At 43.6% G+C, this 19,802-nt stretch overlaps 1 protein-coding gene across 10 annotated transcripts in view; it reads left to right on the top strand.

Annotated features, from left to right (window-relative positions):
- pclob (piccolo presynaptic cytomatrix protein b) overlaps nucleotides 1–19,802 on the top strand; it is an 81,851-nt gene that overhangs the window by 39,798 nt on the left and 22,251 nt on the right. For 5 of the 10 annotated variants that reach the window (XM_042110152.1, XM_042110153.1, XM_042110159.1 and 2 more), the window contains 8 exons: nucleotides 806–8,096; nucleotides 8,449–10,136; nucleotides 10,302–12,426; nucleotides 14,985–15,062; nucleotides 15,860–15,883; nucleotides 17,662–17,756; nucleotides 17,973–18,048; nucleotides 18,342–18,467. In XM_042110152.1, coding sequence (XP_041966086.1) covers nucleotides 806–8,096; nucleotides 8,449–10,136; nucleotides 10,302–12,426; nucleotides 14,985–15,062; nucleotides 15,860–15,883; nucleotides 17,662–17,756; nucleotides 17,973–18,048; nucleotides 18,342–18,467 — 11,503 coding nt within the window. The remainder of the gene's footprint in view (nucleotides 1–805; nucleotides 8,097–8,448; nucleotides 10,137–10,301; nucleotides 12,427–14,984; nucleotides 15,063–15,859; nucleotides 15,884–17,661; nucleotides 17,757–17,972; nucleotides 18,049–18,341; nucleotides 18,468–19,802) is intronic. The other 5 variants (XM_042110154.1, XM_042110160.1, XM_042110157.1 and 2 more) reach the window with 5 other exon arrangements.

Below are 19,802 nucleotides of genomic sequence, written 5' to 3'. Positions count from 1 at the left end.
AGGTGACATTGTGTGCACAGAGGTCCTAGTAGAGGAAGCATCTGACACAATGGACAAAACAACTGAAGTTATGTGTCACACAATATCAAACGAACAGAAAGAAAATAAAGAGCCTGTGGAAATATCTGTAGAGGACTCTTTGTCTTTAGAGATCTTAGAAGAAAAAACATCAGACATGAAAGTGAATGTGACACATCCTGTGGAAATATGTACACAGCAGCCCATGTCCACAGAGGTACTCCTTGAGGAAGTGTCTAACACTCAAGAGGAGAAAACTGAATGGGCAAAAATACCTCCAAGCGAATCTGTATCTGTAGAGGTCTCAATAGAGGAACTATCTGACACACAAGAAGAACAAGCAGTGTCTGTGGAACCATCCACAGAGGAGTCTGAAGTAAAGGTAAACGTCATACACTGTAGACTTGTAACAGTTCTTGAATGCATTGATGACATAGTTAGGCATTCATGTAAAAAGAGACTTAATATGCCAAAATGCTACCATGAGGCATATCCAGAGAACTGTTTTACATTTCATCCACAGTTACCTTTCTTTGTTACATACCAAGAAAGGTTCTTAGATCCAAGCCACTGGGAACTGTTCTTCATGATCCCCCTTCTGTAGCCCTCCATCACAAACACTGTTTGAGTTAGAGGGGCTGTTGTGTTTGTCATCATTCCTTGTCTTGTTCCTGTCATTTTTGTTGTTTTTGTTGTTCTTGTTAGTTCTTCTTATGTTCTTATTGTATGTACAATGGCTGTATAAGTTGCATTGTAACTCATTGTAACCTGCTCTCTATCACTATAGGTGCAACCAAGTGGACCCAAATCTCAGATTCAACCACAAGAAACCCAAGATAACATCATGAAGGATGACGTTAAGATTGTAGTAGAGAGCAGCCCTACCACAGAGGTCCCCAAATCTGATGAAGACAAGCTATATGTAAAGGATGTCAAAGACATACAAGGTAAAGAGCAGGACCTAAGGGGACAGGATATTATGCGGATCTCACCAGAGTCTTATAGTTCTGCAGAGGAAGAACTAAGGGCAATCCAGAAAGCAAGTGAGGTGGCTACAAAGACTGCACCCACTGAGAAGTTGACAACTCATACACCTGACACTAAAAAGCAATTAGACTCCATAGAAGATAGTAGTGAGAGTGAGCCTTCGCCCCTATTGCAGAGGAAGAAAGTCAGTTCTGTATCCTCTAACAGTGAAGACTACAAAGTAGAAAGTCCTGAGTCAATGGATGATGAGGAATTTATTCGTAGGCAGCTCATGGAAATGGGTGCAGATGTGGACTTATCACCATCTGAAGAAGATAGCAGTGCAAAGAAAGAAATCCCTCTAGACACAGCTGAGGCTGCCACAGAGAAGCCAAAACGTGTCTTGAAAAAACTTAGTGTTGAACTTGATGTCAGTCCAGATCACAGCCAATCATCAGACGATCTTGATTCTGACAAAATCCATATTGTCCCCCTTTCTCAAACAGTCAGCAAAGAGGATATGGATGTCTCTAATGAAGCTGCAAAGCATACTAAGACCATTGACACAGCTGCTGCCATGATGGAGCACAGGGGTCCTCGGCGCCAAAGCACTGAAGACGCTGATGCATCAATGGAGAGTCTGGTTGATTCAATCGATGACCGGTCTAAAGGTGATGGGTCATCTAGCCTCCATGCTTCTAGCTTTACACCAGGAACAGCATCACCCACATCTGTATCATCCCTTGATGAGGACAGTGACAGCAGTCCAAGAAATAGACGAAAAAGTGGAGAGGGCAAACACAAAAAGGCCAAGCATCGACAGCATGGCCAAGGACTTCCCACCATTGAAGACTCCTCTGAAGAGGATATTCTTGGAGAGGGAGACCAGCTCAGAGATCAGGAAAAACAGACTGACGTTGATCAGCTACTGAGCAAGAAGGTCCCCAGGAGAGAAAAGATAAGGATAAAGGTAAATAAAGAAGAATTGCTCAGGACATCTGGATCAGAACTCTCACCAAGCATTGAATCTGAAGCTGAAGGTGTTTCCCCCAAGGAGACACCTCAAGTAATAGAAAGAGTGCCCTCCTTGCCATCTATCTCTCCCTACATTCCGTCTGCAGAGACATTGCCAGAGAAACCTCTGAAGAGTGCAGATCAAGCTTATGAAGAAATGATGCAGAAAGCTAAAGCTATGAAGTCCAAAATGGATGTCACACCACCTGCTGTTGAGTCTTTGTATGGTGGGATGTCAATTGAAGACTATGCATATGAGTCATTAGTTGAAGGGCCATCGCATACTGATCAGGAGTCCGAAGCAAGCATGCTTGCAGTACAAGAGTCGATGAAAAAACTCAGAACACCTGAGGAAGTGTATGAGGAAATGCTGAAAAATGGAAAATTAACACCAGATGAACAGCTGTCCCAGCCAGAGATAGCTCCATCCACAGCAGCTGAGACTTGTTATGTGACAATTATAGGTAGTGATGGAAAGCCACACTTAGAGGTACAGCAAGAATCATTGACACCTGGAACAAGCCCTTCACAGACAAGTCCAGTATCTCCTGTAACAGATTCACTGTCCTATGATTCACCTGAGGTAATACTTATTCCCTCAAGTGGAGAAGAGGAAGAGATAAGAGAAGAAGTGCTGCCACCAGATTCCACTTCAGTTCGAAGATCTCTCTATCCAATTCCAGATCTAAATATCATTCAGTGCTCTTCTGGTGAGGAGGAACCTGAGGAAGGTGACAGTAGTAGTTATGAACCTCAGATTGCTGCCAGTGCAGAAAGTTCTGAAGCTGAAATTGAACTTGAGAAGCCAGTGGCAGTGGCTGTGCCAACATCAGCGGAGGCATCAGCAGATACAGAGCCTATCTCGGTTGTTTGTGAGGTTCCTCAAGCCAGGCCTGGATCAGTCATCCCAGTACAAGACACAATTCTGTCACCAGAGGTATCACCCTCCTCCTCATCTCCTGATTCAAGTTTATCAATGACCACTGCAGTCTCGTCCTCACCATTATCTGACCAAACTCCAGTATCTGCTCCTGTTTCTCCTGCTGTTGTTGAAACCCAGGCTCCAGTGATTATTCCAATCCCAGACATTGTCTCTGAACCATGTGTCTCAGATCAGAAAGAGCCCTTACCTGCTGCAACCTCTTTTGCAGTATCTAAGAAGGAAGTTCCATCAACTTTTCCACCACAGGTTTCTGCACCAACTCCAACTGTAGCAGCTGCAGTCCCAGCTCCTGTCAAAGTTCCAGTTCCTGCCCCAACTCCAACCATAGTTTCAAAAGTACCTCCTGCCCCACCTCCCAAGCCAGTAATAGTTTCCAGCCCAGATATAGTGTCTGCTCCAGCTCCAGTTTCAACACCATCTTCTATATCCAAGCCAGCTGTAAAACCTAAGCCAGTTGTGCAGTTACCTCCAGCCCAAGCACCTCCAAGTGCAGTAACAGTGTCAGATCAGACACGCCCACCTGTATTACATCTGACTCAAAGTCAGGCTGCTGTTCTGCCACCATGTCCAGCCCCACCCCAGGTCACAGCTTCTGCTCAAAAGCCAGCATCATCAATTCAAGCACCAGTCCCAGGTCCTGTCACTGTCCAAATGCCAAATCTTGAGTCATCACCAACCTCAGCTTCAACTGAAGAACCTCTTCCTCACCCACCTTCTGCTCCAGTACCTCAGGTAGCACCTGCCCAAGCAGTTCAATCAACAGCTGTTACTCCATCACCAGTTCCTGTGCCAGTCCACAGAGCCGTAACATCAACTGTGCCCGACCCAACTCATGTAGTTGTACAGATGCCAGATTTGGTTTCTTCCTCATCTCAAACTGCAGTTCCAACACCAGTCCCTACCACTGCTATTGCCTCAGCATCAACATCAGCCCCAACTGTCCTGCCAGCCAAGGAGCAGATTCCTGTTTCAGTGTCTGTTGCTGCTTCAGTGGCAACTCCACCAGCACCTGCATCAGCTGCTGCTACAGCAGTAGTGCCGGAACCAGTCACTGCTCCACCTGCAGCTGTAGCAGTTCCTACTGCCCCTCCTCGCCCTCCTCCTCCCTCTCTGCCTACAACACAACCACCTGCCTCAGTTTTAATCCAAATGCCAGCCCACAGCCCATCTGCAGAGGAATTAAATGCAGCTATCCCAATAGCTCAAAGACCGTCACAACCCCCTCCACCCCCATTACCTTCTACTGTCTCACAACCCCAGACCCCCCCAGTGGCTGTGGCTCCAACAGTTATTCCAGCTGCACTTCCAGCAGCTGCCCCAGTTGTGTCTCCAACTATAACTACTACAGTAGCCTTTGGAACACACCCACTGCAGTCTGTGGTAGTGGACATACAATCAGGAATCCAAGGTATGCAACCACAGCAAGAGGCTAGAACAATTGCACTCTCTCCCACATCTGCATCTCCACAGATTTTGCCCACTGTCCAGGCTAGACAAGGGCATGTGGTCATCATTGTGCCTCGTGGTGCTTCATTTGAGAACATATCAGTGATCAATCAGTCTGCACAGGAGATTGTGGCAAATTCAATTTCATTAGCAGCTGCTGGCCCTGGTGAGGAAGTCACTGCTCAGATACCTACCACTTGTATTCCATCTGCTCCAGCTCAGCCATCTGCTCAAGCTCCAGTCACTACTGCTGTGCTGTCCACACCCTCAACATCAGTACAAGTGTCTGCTCCACCAGTAGCTCCCAAGCCATTGAACACAGTGAATACTGTCTCTCAGGGCAAAGAAGGGGTTTCAGAGCCACCACTGACTCCTTCAGTACAACCTGTCTCAGCAGCAGCATGGATCAAGGCACCGCCTGCTTCTGTCATAGTTGATACTCCATCAGAACCCCCTGTAGTGAAACAAACAGTCACTCCTACTCCTAAACCCATTGTACCACCCCCAGTTCCTCCCAAGCCAACCTGCATTCCAGCAGGGTTAAAGTTCACTCACAGGCCAGGGGAAATTGTCCGCCCTCCACTGTCTCCTCAGCCTGTTCCTGTTCAAAGGGTTCTGCCTGATCTACCTAAAGCTGCCACATTACCAAGAACCAGAGAACCACCTAATGCACTGTCATTTAGTCTGACAACCCCTGTCCAGTCTAAGTTCAGTGCAACGTCTCCTAAGTCTCCTTTGTCACCCAGGTTTGCAAGATGCCTGGAGACTTATGTGGTGATAACTTTGCCATCGGAGCCAGGATCACCTGTTGAAGGGATAACCACTCAGGCCCCATTGCGGCGCGGATCTCTTCCATTCTCAAGTCTAACAGGGTCAGTTTCAGCAGCACCACTGCCAAAACCAAAACCACAGCAGGTCCCCTTCCCTCCTGCACCAGTGCCCCAAACAGAACAGATTATGGCTACATCCATAGATGTACAAGTACCAAAACGTGAGGTAATGGTTGTATCAGCTCCACCTCCACCACCAAGACCTGTAGACACAGTTGTGGCAGTACCGCCTCCACCAGTGGCAGTACAAATGGAATCAGTGGCAGGAATAGCTACAACACAACAAGCAGACCCAAGAGTGTGCATAATAGCCACACCAACACAAGCAGAACTAACACACATATTTGTACCTGCTGAACCAGTAACCATAGAAATGGAGCAGTTGGTGGCAGCTCCACCTGCATCACAGCCCCAACCTGAAGAAGCTGTTCCACTTTTGGCAGATATGGCTGCTCAGCCTCAACCAATGCCCTCTTTGGCATCGGAGCCTGCAATACCACCACCAGTACCGATGGTACCTGTGGCTGCTCAATCTCAGTTGCAACCAACTGAAATTGCTTCTGATACAATACTGAGGCAACAACCACAACAAACAGCTGCATTTGTTACTACCCAGGCCATATTGCAGGAACAGCCTGTGGCCTCTGTGCCTGTGGAAGCTACATCCATCCCACAGCAAAATCAACCTCTGGCTGCTCCACTTGTAGCACAACAAATGATGCCTGTGGGTGTTCAGCCTGTATCACCACAACCAGTTCCCCCTGTGTTTGCTCAGACTATATCACCACAGCCAGTCCCACCTGTATTAACACAGCCAGTTCCACCTGCAGCTATTCAGTCCATCTCACCACAGCCAGTTTTACCTGTAGCTGTTCAACCTATATCACCACAACCAGTTTCACCTGTGGTTGTGCAGACTATATCACCACAGCCAGTTCCACATGCAGTTATTCAGCCTATATCACCACAACCAGTTGTACCTGTGGCTGTTCAACCGATATCACCACAACCAGTTGTACCTGTGGCTGTTCAGCCGATATCACCACAACCAGTTGTACCGGTGGCTGTTCAACCGATATCACAACAGCCAGTTGTACCTGTGGCTGTTCAGCCTGTAGCAGAAAAACAAATCATGTATGTGGCTGTCGAGCCCGTATCATATCAACAACCAATGTCAGCTCTTCAGTCTGTGCCACCACAACCAGTAGACACTATCCCAGCTCAGCTTATATCACAACAACATGCAGTAGCAACTTTAGTTGCTCAACCCATAACACAAGAGCTGATGGGACATGTCGCTGCTCAGCCAATGGTACAGCAACAACCAACTGAACCTGTGGCCATTCCACCTTTTACTCAAGAACAATTGATCACATTTGTTGATGGTCAACCTGTATTGCAGCAACAACAACCTGAAACACTTCTACCAATGCAACAAAGACCTCTACACACAGCTACAGTTCTTCCCCCATCACAACAAGAGCAACCAAATGCCTACCCAGCCCAAGTTCCATTCCAATATGCAACCATGGGACAGAGTGAAACTGTTCCTCCTGGTGCATTTCATCAATTTGCACCACCAGCAGAAGATCAAGAGCCACTCATGCCAGAACCACCTACTGCTCCTGTGGCACCAGTTACATATACTCAATTCACACAATCAATAGCAAGTGAAGAAATAATAGGGCCAGAAAAAGTTGTTTCAAGTGTAAGTCAAGTGTACTCTGCAATTTCAACTACAGAGCAGCAGCCTGAAACAATGCCCAAGGTAGTGACTCAAGTTGTTACAACTGAAGTGCAGAGAACAACTATGGTTTCAGTTGTACAAGAAATAATGCCTGAAGAACCTGCCCCAGTATCACCCAGTGCTAGTGTTGTTATGGAACCAGAGACCTCTCCCATCAAAGTCCAATCAAAGCCAAAACAGAATGGAAGGATTCACTACCCAGGAGATGTCATTGATCTTTGCACTTCAAAAGTCAGTGTCACCATGACTGACAAAGGCATGGACTTGACAGCTCCTGAATCCAGCCGGCAGTCTTTCTCAAGTGATTCCAGTGGGCGGCATTCAACAGCTGTTCAGCCAGAGGTGGTAAATCTGAGTGCAGAGATTACACCAGCTACAACGCTCTCTGTTGTAACGGATAGCATCACAATAGTCACTTGCTCCGCCACCATTGCTTCGTATAACAACACTACTGAAAAACCACTGGATTTGGGCAATGCTACCTCTATGCCTCTTCCACTCACAACCTACACACCATGCAAACCTGTTGCACAGATAGTATATAGACCAGTAAATTCCCAGCCTAAAGTCACAACAAACATGGAAATTCCTGTTAATCTATCCTATGGGACTGTAGAGAGCATGTCAAGTGCAACCACACCTGTAACAATTGCACCTGGGGGCATAATGAGTGACTCTACTGGTGTTCCACCCCTTATTCCAGCTCACACAGAGGCATACGCTTCAGCCGTTGATCTTACCACATCCAAGCCTGTTATGGTAGCTCTGACCACCTCTTCAGGTGTGGTGACCACAATAGTGGAGGATGATGGGACCCCTGTGGATCTCACAGCAGGCCGAAGGGCTATCTGCTGTGATGTCATCTACAAACTTCCTTTCACAGGGAGTTGCAGAACACAGCAACCCGCCACCACAATGCCTGACAATCGGTTTGGCTACAGAGATGATCATTACCAGTATGGCACTGCTACAACCCTTGGCATCACAGACCTTAGTAACATGAAAAGCTCAGTTTCAGATAACAATTTCTCTGAGGCTGGACTCTTCTACCACGAAGGTAAAAATGGATTAGGTTACCACAATGGAGCTTCAGACGGTGCCATAGACTTGACTTCTGCAAAAATGTCTACTGGTGAGTATGATTTTGTCTTCATGTTATGTCATCTTTTGCATGTGGTTCCTTTTTGTTCCTTTCCCATTTTCTCATAAAATGTAAATATTGATTTCTGTTCTGTTTTGCTTAATTTTTGTCTTTTTTTCTTTTTCACACAGATGCTTGCATGTGCCTGCGTGTTTTCCCACAGTGTTTTGGCTTTGCTTCATGCTAAAGAATAAGCATGAAAAATGTGCATGCATTACTTCTCTACTACTACTCATTCATGTTTTTCTTTTTGATATATTGCATGCCAATACTTTCGTATTTAATCACTGATGAAGAATGAGCTTAAGATCATATATATATATATATATTTTTGATTATACAACAGATGAAGCTTTGGACTACTCAAGCAAAGGCACCAGAGCGATTACCATCATCACCACTGCACATCAGAGTGTGCTAAGGTCAACAAATGGAATTGTTTATTCATCTATTGCTGAGCCCATTCCATCCACTTATGCAATAACCACTCAGCCAGGGTCAATATTCACTTCAACATACAATGATTTGGCCGAATTACAACCAAGTAGCACTATAGAGGCATTCTCAACTTTACAAAATGTCCCTACCCCTTATGGGTTCATACCAGTAACAGCTGCTGGTCAGATCATTTCACATGAGACTGGACTTTCCAAAGAGATTTTGCCTGCAGTCCTTGCCAACCTTTTCCCAGGTATGGCACCATACCCTGAAATATATTCTGATGCAACCCTTGAAGCCATAGCAGCCTCACTGGACACTTTGCTCTCCCCGAACTTCCCTGGTTTTGATGATGGCAAGGATCAACAGTATTATGCTGAGCGTGAGTTCCTTGAGTTGGAGAAGTTGAAGCAGTTATGCCTTGCTGAAGAGCTTGAGTGGGAAAGGCAAGAAATCCAGAGGTTCCGGGAGCAGGAGCAGATGATTGTCCAGAAGGAGATTGAAGAGTTGCAGAACATGAAGCATCAGTTGCTGTTACAGCAGGAAGAGGAGCGTCAAGCCCACTTGATCCTGCAACAGGAGACTTTCGCCCAGCAGCAAGTGCAGCTTGAGCAGATCCAACAACTTCAGCAGCAGCTGCAACAACAACTGGATGAACAGAAAATATACCCATATGGCCGAGACACACTGGAAGGCAGGTCCCCTCCAATCAATACAGACACACGTTTCCTGCACCAGCAATATATTGGCAGAGGTGATGGCCAGTATTGGCCTGTTAAGGATGACACTTCAACGCCCTCCTTAGTACCTGGTCAGGACCAACAGATCTTGGGCACTGCTCCCACTGAAGGCATTCCTGAATCAGCAAGAGTTATTAAAGATGCTAAAACCGACTCCGCACTTGCAGTGAGTGGCAAGAAGATTGTTGACAGTGGTGTGCAGACTGATGATGAAGATTGTAATGAAAAGCCATATCCTGGCAGGAGAAGAAGGAATAGGAGAAGTGTGGACAGTTGCGTTCAGACTGACGATGAAGACCAGGATGAATGGGACACTCCCATCAGAAGCAGGCGGAAGTCTCGATCGAGTAAATATGGAGATTCTGAGAAATGCAAGTCTTCTAAGGTCTCTAGCATTGCCATACAGACAGTAGCTGAGATATCAGTTCAGACAGATCATTCTGGAACCATTAGGCGTTCACCTGTGCGAGCACACCTCGACACCAAGATTGATTTCCCTGGGACTGGAAGACAGCTCAGAGGAGAAGAGTCTGACTCTGATGAATCATCATCGCACACGGGTCCCATAGAGATTGGTATAACCACCCATCTCAAAGCAGATGGCACTGGCTCCACTCCAAAGTCCCCAAAAGTTCTGTATTCTCCCGTCTCACCTATGTCTCCAAATAAGTCCATAGAGTATAGCAAGTCAGGCAAAGGTGGACAGAAGATGCTCACTGTTGAACATTCAAGGCACTCCCCAGGCAGTCCTAGATCACTAAAGCCTTCACAAAGATCCCTGTCTGACAAGTCTCTAAGCCCAACTACTGAAGACAGAATGACATCCACCTACCATTACTCTGAGAACTATGCGGTGAGTAAATCTTAAATGATTGAAAATCTGTAATCATTGTTTTGCATTGTAAGTATTCCAGTCTAATGTCCATCTATCATATGCTGTGATCATTTATGTAGCCTCATATTGCATTGAGTAGAAATGGTTGTAATTAACAGTGCTGTTTGTTTTGTTATTTTGCAGAGCAAAGGTTCACAGAGTGGCACACCTTATGGTTCTCAGAAAAAAGTCAAGCGTACCCTGCCACACCCTCCACCAGAGGAAGATAACATTGTTGGACCATCTGGGTATAGCACTGGCTCAGCTCGAAGAAGGATGTGTAGGAATACCACTATGGCTCGTGCCAAAATCCTGCAGGACATCGACAAGGAGCTTGACCTGGTGGAGAGGGAATCCTCCAAGCTCCGCAAGAAACAGGCAGAACTTGATGAGGAAGAGAAAGAAATTGATGCCAAATTGAGGTACCTAGAGATGGGCATCAATCGTAGGAAAGATGCTTTGTTAAAAGAGAGGGAGAAGAGAGAAAGGGCTTATTTGCAAGGGGTGGCAGAGGAAAGAGACTACATGTCAGATAGCGAGGTCAGCAATATCAGGGAGGCGAGGCGTAATGGCCGGGGGCTTGAAAGACCACGAACTGCTCCACAATCCGAATTCAACCAGTTCATCCCAGCACAGACTGACAACGAGTCCCAATATGGAGAATACTATCAGTATGCCCCTCAGACCCAAGCAGACAGCCATTACCCCCAGCAAACGCTGTACCAGCAGCAGTCTGTCTACCATCAGCAGGTGTCCCCCTATCAGACCCAGTCTGTGTACTCCTCAGTGCCGAGCCTTCAGCAGTCCCAGCAGACAGGCTACCAACATGCCTCTCAGCTGATGATGATGCAGCAAAAGCCAAGGCAGTCCGCCATTTCAGAACTAGAGCCGAAGATCACCACCAACTATGAGGTGATTCACAACCAGCCACTCCTGATGGTCCCCTCCTCCACTGAAAGCACATATGGCGTTTCTCAGCTTGGGGGGAAGTACAGCAACCTAGACCTTAGGATGGCCTTGGAGGAGAGGGGCAGCATGGCCAGCAGCCCAATGTCCAGTATCTCAGCTGAGTCCTTCTACACAGACATTGACCACCACAATGCTAGGAACTATGTTTTGATTGATGACATTGGTGAGCTCACAAAGGGCTCTTCTGGACTCAGTTCCAGCTTCACCATCCCAGATAAAGACATGACTAAGGCTGACCGCCTGCTCCGTGCAGCAGAGGTGCGGCGCACAGCAGAAGTGGCTGACTTCCTGGGCTCCGGGAGGCTCTCCTATGGAAAGACTGAGGAGGACTCAATGGAGGAGCCATATGAACTTAAACTTCTGAAGCAACAGATTAAGCAAGAGTTCCGGCGGGGTACAGAGGGTCTGGATCCCCTCACTGGCTTGCCACATTACTTGCCAAGTGACAGCAGCTACAGACACTTCCCTAAGTCAGAGAAATACAGCATCAGCAGGCTCACCTTGGAGAAGCAGGCTGCTAAACAGCTCCCTGCCTCTGTCCTGTACCAGAAGCAGTTAAAGCAGAAAAAAGCAGCGCTAATGGACCCAAAAATTACAAAGTTTTCCCCCATTCAGGAAAGCAGGGATCTTGAACCAGACTACAGTCATTTTTTAGCATCAACCGGGTCCTCGGTGGGTGGGCTGGCCACCAGGGCTCGGCTTCTTCAAGACGAAATTACCTTTGGGTTGAGGAAGAACGTATCAGAGCAACAGAAATATCTGGGCTCTACTTTAGGCGCTAACCTGGCGCAGTCTTTAAACTTGGGACAGTCTCTCAACCTCAGCCCAGGGTTGAGATCATCATTACAAGACGACGGCACCTACCCTAGTGGTACTCGCTCTAGACCTTCGTCCCGGCCATCCTCTGTGTACGGACTTGACCTTTCCATAAAAAGAGACCTGTCCAGTTCCTCACTTAGGTTAAAGAGTGAAGGTGAGGGTATGGACACATCATTTGGTTCAGCCAGAGCCAAACCAACCAGCCTTCCCATCAGCCAGAGCAGAGGACGCATCCCAATAGTGGCCCAGAACTCTGAGGAAGAGAGCCCATTAAGTCCAGTCGGTCAGCCCATGGGTATGGCTCGAGCATCAGCCGGCCCACTCCCCCCAATTTCGGCTGACTCTCGGGACCAGTTTGGCTCAAGCCACTCCCTCCCTGAGGTCCAGCAGCATATGCGGGAGGAGTCCAGGACCCGCGGGTACGACCGCGACATAGCCTTCATCATGGATGACCTGCAGGGTGCCATGTCTGACAGTGAAGGTAAATTTGCTCTAAGCCTGTCTCCAAATCCTGTGGATATGCGCTTCATGCATGGACCTAATTGTGTTCATATCTGTGTGTGTCTGCTTTAAGTGCATGATGATTCACTTCCTGTTTGCCATGCTTTCATCTGGCTTCTGTAAGACATTGCATTTAGATTGTCAAGTGTGTCAAGTGATGTATATGTTGTACTTATTTTCTCTTCTGAGACACAAATATTTATTTGTGAATCTGTTCTATGTGTGTGTTCTTCTCTTAATCAAACTATCTTCATGCTTTATTTAAGTCATTCATGTTTTTTTTTTTCAAACATAATGTCTGTACATTTTAAGGTAATTGTAATTCACTAATGATAAGTAGCTTGATGCTTAAATCAAAATTAGGTTGAGGGTATAACGGTTAAGCTGAAGGTGCCATTCAGAACAGACAATATATTAGCTTAAAGGGAAACCTTTCCTCCCAAAATAAGATATATTGTCACATTTTTTGTATATATGTAGATATTAGCAGTCATGACCCCATAGTTCTAACACTATCCAGCATTGTACCAAAAATGATTATCCATGTTATATTATTTCAATTTGTGTCATATACTGTAAAAGTCGGTCAACAGTTTGATAAAGAAATATGTGCTCAGTGCATTCCTCAGGCAGTTATGGATTGCTGACCACAGAGGTTTTTACGCTGAGTCATGGAGCCTTAAGGCCAGTGCCTTGGCATAAAGGTCACAGATTTGATTGTGTATTTACTGGACTGTCTTGCTCACTTTGAGTGAATGTCATTAATTCCCATAACTACTGCTCCAGCTGAATTGTGTAAATTCAAAACCCCTTCCTTTGTGTATTAGCTCAGGATTGGATTATGTAGTAGCCTATATGGGACATTTGATTTGCTTAAAAAATCTCTAAGTCTAAAGTCTCTAAGGCCATTCCTTAGGCTGAGTTTTTTTTGTTTGTTGTTTTACAAAAAAGCTCCTTCCTTTATTACTGTCTTTTCCGTTGTCATTTAATCATTCTGCATTGTTGCATGTCATTATATCTTCTGTTTATGTGTGTGTGTGTGTGTGCATGTGAAAGAGGAATAGAGAGAGAGAGAGAGAGAGAGAGAGAAAGAGTTGAAGCGTGAGAGAGAAATAAAGCAGAAATGAACTTGCATGCATTTGTTTGATGTCTAATTTGCTCATTTGCATGTTTGCTGTTGGTTGTGATTGATTCTGAAATATTTTATAATTTTTCACATCATAAGATCGTCAGCCTTGTTTTACACTTCTTCTGAGCACACTTCAAACTTCCCACATGACTGTTTCTGGGATTAAAATAGATTTCATTAAATATGCAAAAGACTTTATGTGCAAAAAAACATTTTCAGCCACATGATAAATCTGTAGAGAACAGGAAATATTCTCCAGGTCATGAGTTGAGGGAATAAAACACTAAGAAGAGAATATGTATATATTAGGTAACACTTTATAATTACTAATATAACTACTATAACTACTAATATAACTACACACAATTCATCATTTATTAAGCCTTTGTTACTTATTAGTTAATGGTTTGTTCATCATTAGTAATTTCTAATTTATCATCAGTAAAGCATTTGTTCACACAGTTATAAATAGTTTGTTCATAGTAAATAAGCCTATCCAAAATATGTTTATACATTATTGTTAATACTTAATAAATTATGTAATAATATGTTTTTGATTAAGTAATATTTCCATTATTTAACAGTTGTTACATACTGTACATGCACTAATGATTAGTTAGGGTGAGGATATTTTTTTATATTTTATAAACCACTTCCTAATACTATAATTAATAATTAACTCAGGAGTTACAAGTGGTTAGTTAATGATATTTAACCACTTGTATTAGGAAGTGGTTTATAATAAAATATGTATCCTCACCCTAACTAATCATTAGTGCATGTGTATGTAACAACTGTTAAATAATGGAAATATTACTTCATCAACAAAATATTATTGCAAAATGCATTAACAATAATTCATAAACATATTTTAGATATAGGCTTATTTACTATGAACAAACCATTTATAACTGTGTGTACAAATACTTTATTTATGAGAATTAACATAGGAACAATGCTTTACAAATGATGAACAAAGCATTTTGTAATAGTTTGCAACTGATAATAAGAAAATGATTTCATTATAAGTGGTTGTTTCATTACTTATTAAGTATAAATCATGTTTACAAACATATTTTTTGGATAGGCTTATTTACTATGAACAAACCATTTATAATTGTGTGAACAAATGCTTTACTGATGATAAATTATGTATGAACAAGAAATTACTAATATGAACAAACCATTAACTAATAAGTAACAAAGGCTTAATAAATGATGAATTGTGTGTAGTTATTATAAAGTGTTACCAAATATTGTTTTATCGCTCAAACCAAGGTACCATCAGGTCAGTTTTCAACAGAGAGTTATTCTTTGCTCAGTTGATGCCACTGATATAAAACTACAATAGTAGGCTATCGTTGCTCAGTGTCATAGATATAAAAGTCTGCGTATGCCTTGGTTTTCAGCACTAAGTGACCCCCTGCTGATATTGAGCAGAGATGATCCCACACTCTTTCATGAGTATCTTTCGAGTATCACACACGGTACAGTATTAGTATCACATTTCTAAATCCTAAGACCCACACCGACCCACCTTCTGAATGATCACAGGCACAATGCAGCCCTATTTTATCACTTCTGGTGTTGACAAATATGCATTAGTCATCGTGATATTTACGCAGCTAGTGTGATGCCTTTACTGTAGAAACCAAGAATGTTATCACAACCCTCCCAGGTATGTTAACATGCTCTAATGCTTAACTGTTGCTCAACTGTATTTCCCTCGAGAAATTAACCTCTTTGAAAGACCTTGTCTATGAGTCACACTAGGATACACTGCAAATGTAGGAGACTGTGGGTCTTTCAAAGAAGTTTTAACTGGATCTGATGCTCTGCCCTGTGTCCTGTATGCATATTTGTTAGAGTAAGCTGCTGACCACTGCATTTTCCCAACGTATGCGTAGCACAATACAAACATGCTAGTACATTGCTACCTTATAATTCACCTATAATCAGGTGTGCATGGTTTCTAGATACCCTGAAAAAGTGTATCAATTGAGACATAAGGACAGAGCACAACAATATTAGAAATTTTGGACATTTTTGAATGTTTTAGGAGTACCTCTGTTTGCACCAAGACCCATAAAGCATGTTTCACAAAAATAGGAAGTGCATGTCAAACAGCTGCATTGGTCGCTACAGTTGAATGTTCACAAAATGAGCATTTATAGCAGTAGAAGCCTTATAGCACCACCAGACACAGTCAGCACTGGATCTAGAAACGTTTTGTCATGGATACTGCCTAACAAAAACCTCTAAAATATAACTTTCATCACCGCAGGAGTTCCTAGCTGGAATATAGAAGGTGAGAAAACACTGAAAACTGCACAATGACATTCAAAGTCCCCCATACAGCATATTTACACCACACCCATACATGTCATAGTCAGTGCTGGGCATTTCCCCTGTGGTATTTTCAGACCCATGCATTCTGGCATTCATATTCATGCCCTCTTGCGTACACTGTAGGTATGTTCCTGAAGACCTGGTCATGCATACCATGTATACATACTGTACATAAATGCATATGTTTGTTAAATCACTTCCACAATTTGTCTGAATGCCAGATGTGCTTGTGTTGAGGCCTTCACCCTCCTCTGGTGCCTCGTATACATCACAGCACCATTCACTTACACGTAGATCGCCTGGTGCTCATCACGTCGGATGCTTTCCGGTGGCCTGCAAATGGATGGAGAGTGTGAGATTTAATGAGACACTTGCAGATGTAGGGAACATAAAGTCCTCGGTGCGATTCAGCCAAACAAGCTCCCACTGCCAGCTTCCATCTCACTCTCTCAGGACCGACATTAAAGAATTGGGAGAGAAATGTGCTTGCACAGAGAGGCTCTCCATCCTGATTTTCAATGAGAGTGCTTGTTGAGGGGGTGTGCTACCTCCAGAGCAGAGATGAATACAAAAGCAATTTTTTTTTATTTCTTCCAGAAATATATTCTAGTCTATTTGAATGGTTTTTTTTTTCTTGTTATCAACATCACATAATAATTCCTCCCTTTGGGAAGTCAAAGTCTATTGCATGGCTCATCCAGAATTATAAGAATGTTCCAGTGATAATGGAATATAATGGAATTGTATTTTCAACCACAACAGGAAGCCTCAACAAAATGATATCAAATTATTTCTGTTTAATCAACTTTTTATACATAAATAGTGTAATTTCAAACAACAGTCATGTAAGAGTTATATCATTGCAAAGTATTCCAAACCACTTACAATTTAATCCATGTCTGGCAGTATGGCAGATACTACTGTGAAGAGGCAGTAGTTCATTATTGAGTCAGGTTTGTGTAGGATTGAAGAAAAACACTTCCCCTGAACCCCCTGTCATGAGAGTGATACAACCATGTCATAAACATGTCATGGACTATATCATATCCTGTTGATGTTCATCATAACGGTCAATATGAAATGACATGACAGTGTCGTGTTGCCATTTTTAATAATTACCATGGCAGAATTTCTGGATGCCATATAAAAATATCACGTCATCGTGTTGAAAGCTGTCATGACAGTCTTTGATAATGATCTGCTAAATCATTGAACAGTGACTTTCATCAACTTATGACAAGATAGGAACATCTGTCATGACATGGTTATAACATGTATGTTAGGCGTAAAGTCAATCCCCGAGGTAAATAATGTAGTGTAGTAATGTTCTGACCATCAATATACCAATATGACACTCGAGTGAGTGGTTACATAATACTCCAGAATATTCAAGCAGAAGTGTGGAAGGCATCTTTTCTCTGACTTCCAGAGAGAAAAACAAACTCTGCGTGTGTATGTGTGTGTGTGTGTGTGTGTGTGTGTGTGTGTGTGTGTTTGTGTACGTGTGCATAATGCATAGGGGTGTGTTTGTCTATTTTGGTGTGTATGTGGTGGTGGTGTGTGGGACTGTTCTGGGTGTCAGTTCTACGCGGGAGAGTTCCGTTTCACTTCCAAAGCATGCTGATCGATACTCGGGTGTGTCTGCATGTCCAGACAAGCATGTGGTGTGCTCAAAGGAGCTGTGTATGTTTGTGATAAAGAATAACGAATATACCACTTAATTTCCTACCCCAACAGCTTACCACCTAAGGCAAGAGGAGAGCGACTGGTTTGATAAACCACGCATTGGACGTCCTGGCCAAAATAATGGTCAACAGCTGGATAGTAGACAGGTAGAAAGCTATACTGTACATGCAGTACATCTAAACAAAATAACTACTCTCTCTCTTTCACTCTCCCTTTCTCTCTCTCTTTCTCTCTCTCTCTCTCTACACACATAGACACATACGGGACCACCTGCCTATTCATGCTCAGAATGTTGTTTTTGTTGTTTTTTTTGTAATTTGATGATTTGATCTGCCAAATTTACACTGGTTTTACTGTTTCAGATGAAATCAATGCATTACCCATTTCCCCACACTCGTCTAAAACTTCAGAGGGACCCTAAAGATAACAGTGTGTCGGGTAAAAGAGTATCTCTTTATTTTTTTTCTCTTCAGTAAGATTATTTTTAAAGAAAGGCTTTAGTTGTAAACAAAATGGTGTGTAATACTGAGAAGGCATGACCCAATTAATATAAGAACAGCCTCTGATCTATGTTTAATGAAGGCTGTTATGGTAGAAGATCAGGCAGTGTTTCTTTTACATATTTAACATGCAAGGCCTTGGTGATTAAAATCACATTGAAAAATAAACAAAATATTATTTTTTATTCTGTTGACAAAAATAACCAGCAGTTTTCTCTGCTATTTGGTCAGGAAATGGATTGGGAATTCGAGTGGTTGGTGGCAAGGAGATCCCTGGGGCGAACGGGGATATCGGTGCATATATTGCCAAAGTCACCCCTGGTGGACATGCTGAACAGTCAGGGAAAGTGGTGGAAGGTAAGACATCCAGTGATCTCACGTGTCTGATCTATCTCCATGCATTTTCTTCTCTGCAGGGACGCAAGAGCTTGATTAGCGGGCTGATGATCCAGTATCACAACGAAAAGGCTCATATGCCACTTTGCTATTTCAAGATAGACGCCAACCCCAGTGCTGAATAGATGTTCATTGCTACCGTCTGTTTCTCTCTTTTGATACCACTTCAATGCAGTTGCTGAATATGGCTGCAGTGAGGCTTCAGTAGGCGCGTTTCCCTGCCACTTGCATCTAATTTAAGAAGCAATTCTTTACCCCCTGACTGAACTGCTGTCCTTGCAACCGAAGTCTGCACATTCGCATCTAGCACTCGGGGCCACGGGGCCAGTCAGGGCCTGGCGTCTCGCCGGTCGCCAGAACTGAGTCTGAATCTCAAAGGATGTTCGTAAAGCCAGCAATCTCTCCAGATGAAAAAAAATGCCTTTGAGCTAGAAATGTCAAGAGTGCAGAGAACCAGTATGAGGGAGGCGGGGAGGGAGACGCCTGGGCCTTTGGTTTTAATCCTAAGCCCTCTGGGAGGAGACGATAAGGGGGCAGCCATTGGTGTAAGCTCACTGGAGCCGTCATTATGCAGGGTTCACTGGGGACCGAGATGGCCTTTCTCTCAGTGATGGTAATGCTTTCGGTGAATGACTAAAGATATGGCAATGCTTTCAGTAAATGACTATAGATAAATAGGATTATTAATAGATCAAAAAGTTAATAAATTAATGGTAGCAGTTTTTGTTTTAAGTGTTGGTCATCATTTACATTTTTTTGTTCATATCATATTTATTTTCAGCAAACATGTACTTAGACAATATACAGTAGTTATGTGCTGCTATTTGGTTCAAAACGATTGCTATTCGGTTCTAAACGCAGCCTACTCAATTCACTGTCCTAAAAATAATCTTTCTGTAGAGTATACTCTGATGTGCTTACACTGAAATTAGAATTGATTCCTTGCATAGCATAGCCAATCATTTTCTCAGAAAGACTGGAAACAGAGCTGAATTCCTTAGAGCCTTCATAAGGTGAGGCTGTCTGTGGGCTTCGGTTTATATCTACAGCTTGCTTTATCTTGTTGCGTTTTTTATTTGCTGTGATATTGGGTGCAGTGATCTGGAATCAGATTAAGAGAGCATCACTAGTGTATCTTGAACAGTGATTTCCGGAGCCTTCCTCCTCTAGCACCTGCAGTTTACATGCCTGTAGCAATTGATGAACCCTGTGATTGCAGCTGCTATAGAGTGTCATGAGCAAACATCAAATATCATTACTTGTGTGCTTGTGCACGGGCACGTGTCTATACATGTG

This window comes from Alosa sapidissima, chromosome 11 (assembly GCF_018492685.1).
Source record: "Alosa sapidissima isolate fAloSap1 chromosome 11, fAloSap1.pri, whole genome shotgun sequence".
NCBI classification, from domain to species: domain Eukaryota; kingdom Metazoa; phylum Chordata; class Actinopteri; order Clupeiformes; family Clupeidae; genus Alosa; species Alosa sapidissima.
Note: the sequence above shows the minus strand (reverse complement) of the source record. Positions and strands in the feature narration are given on the sequence as shown.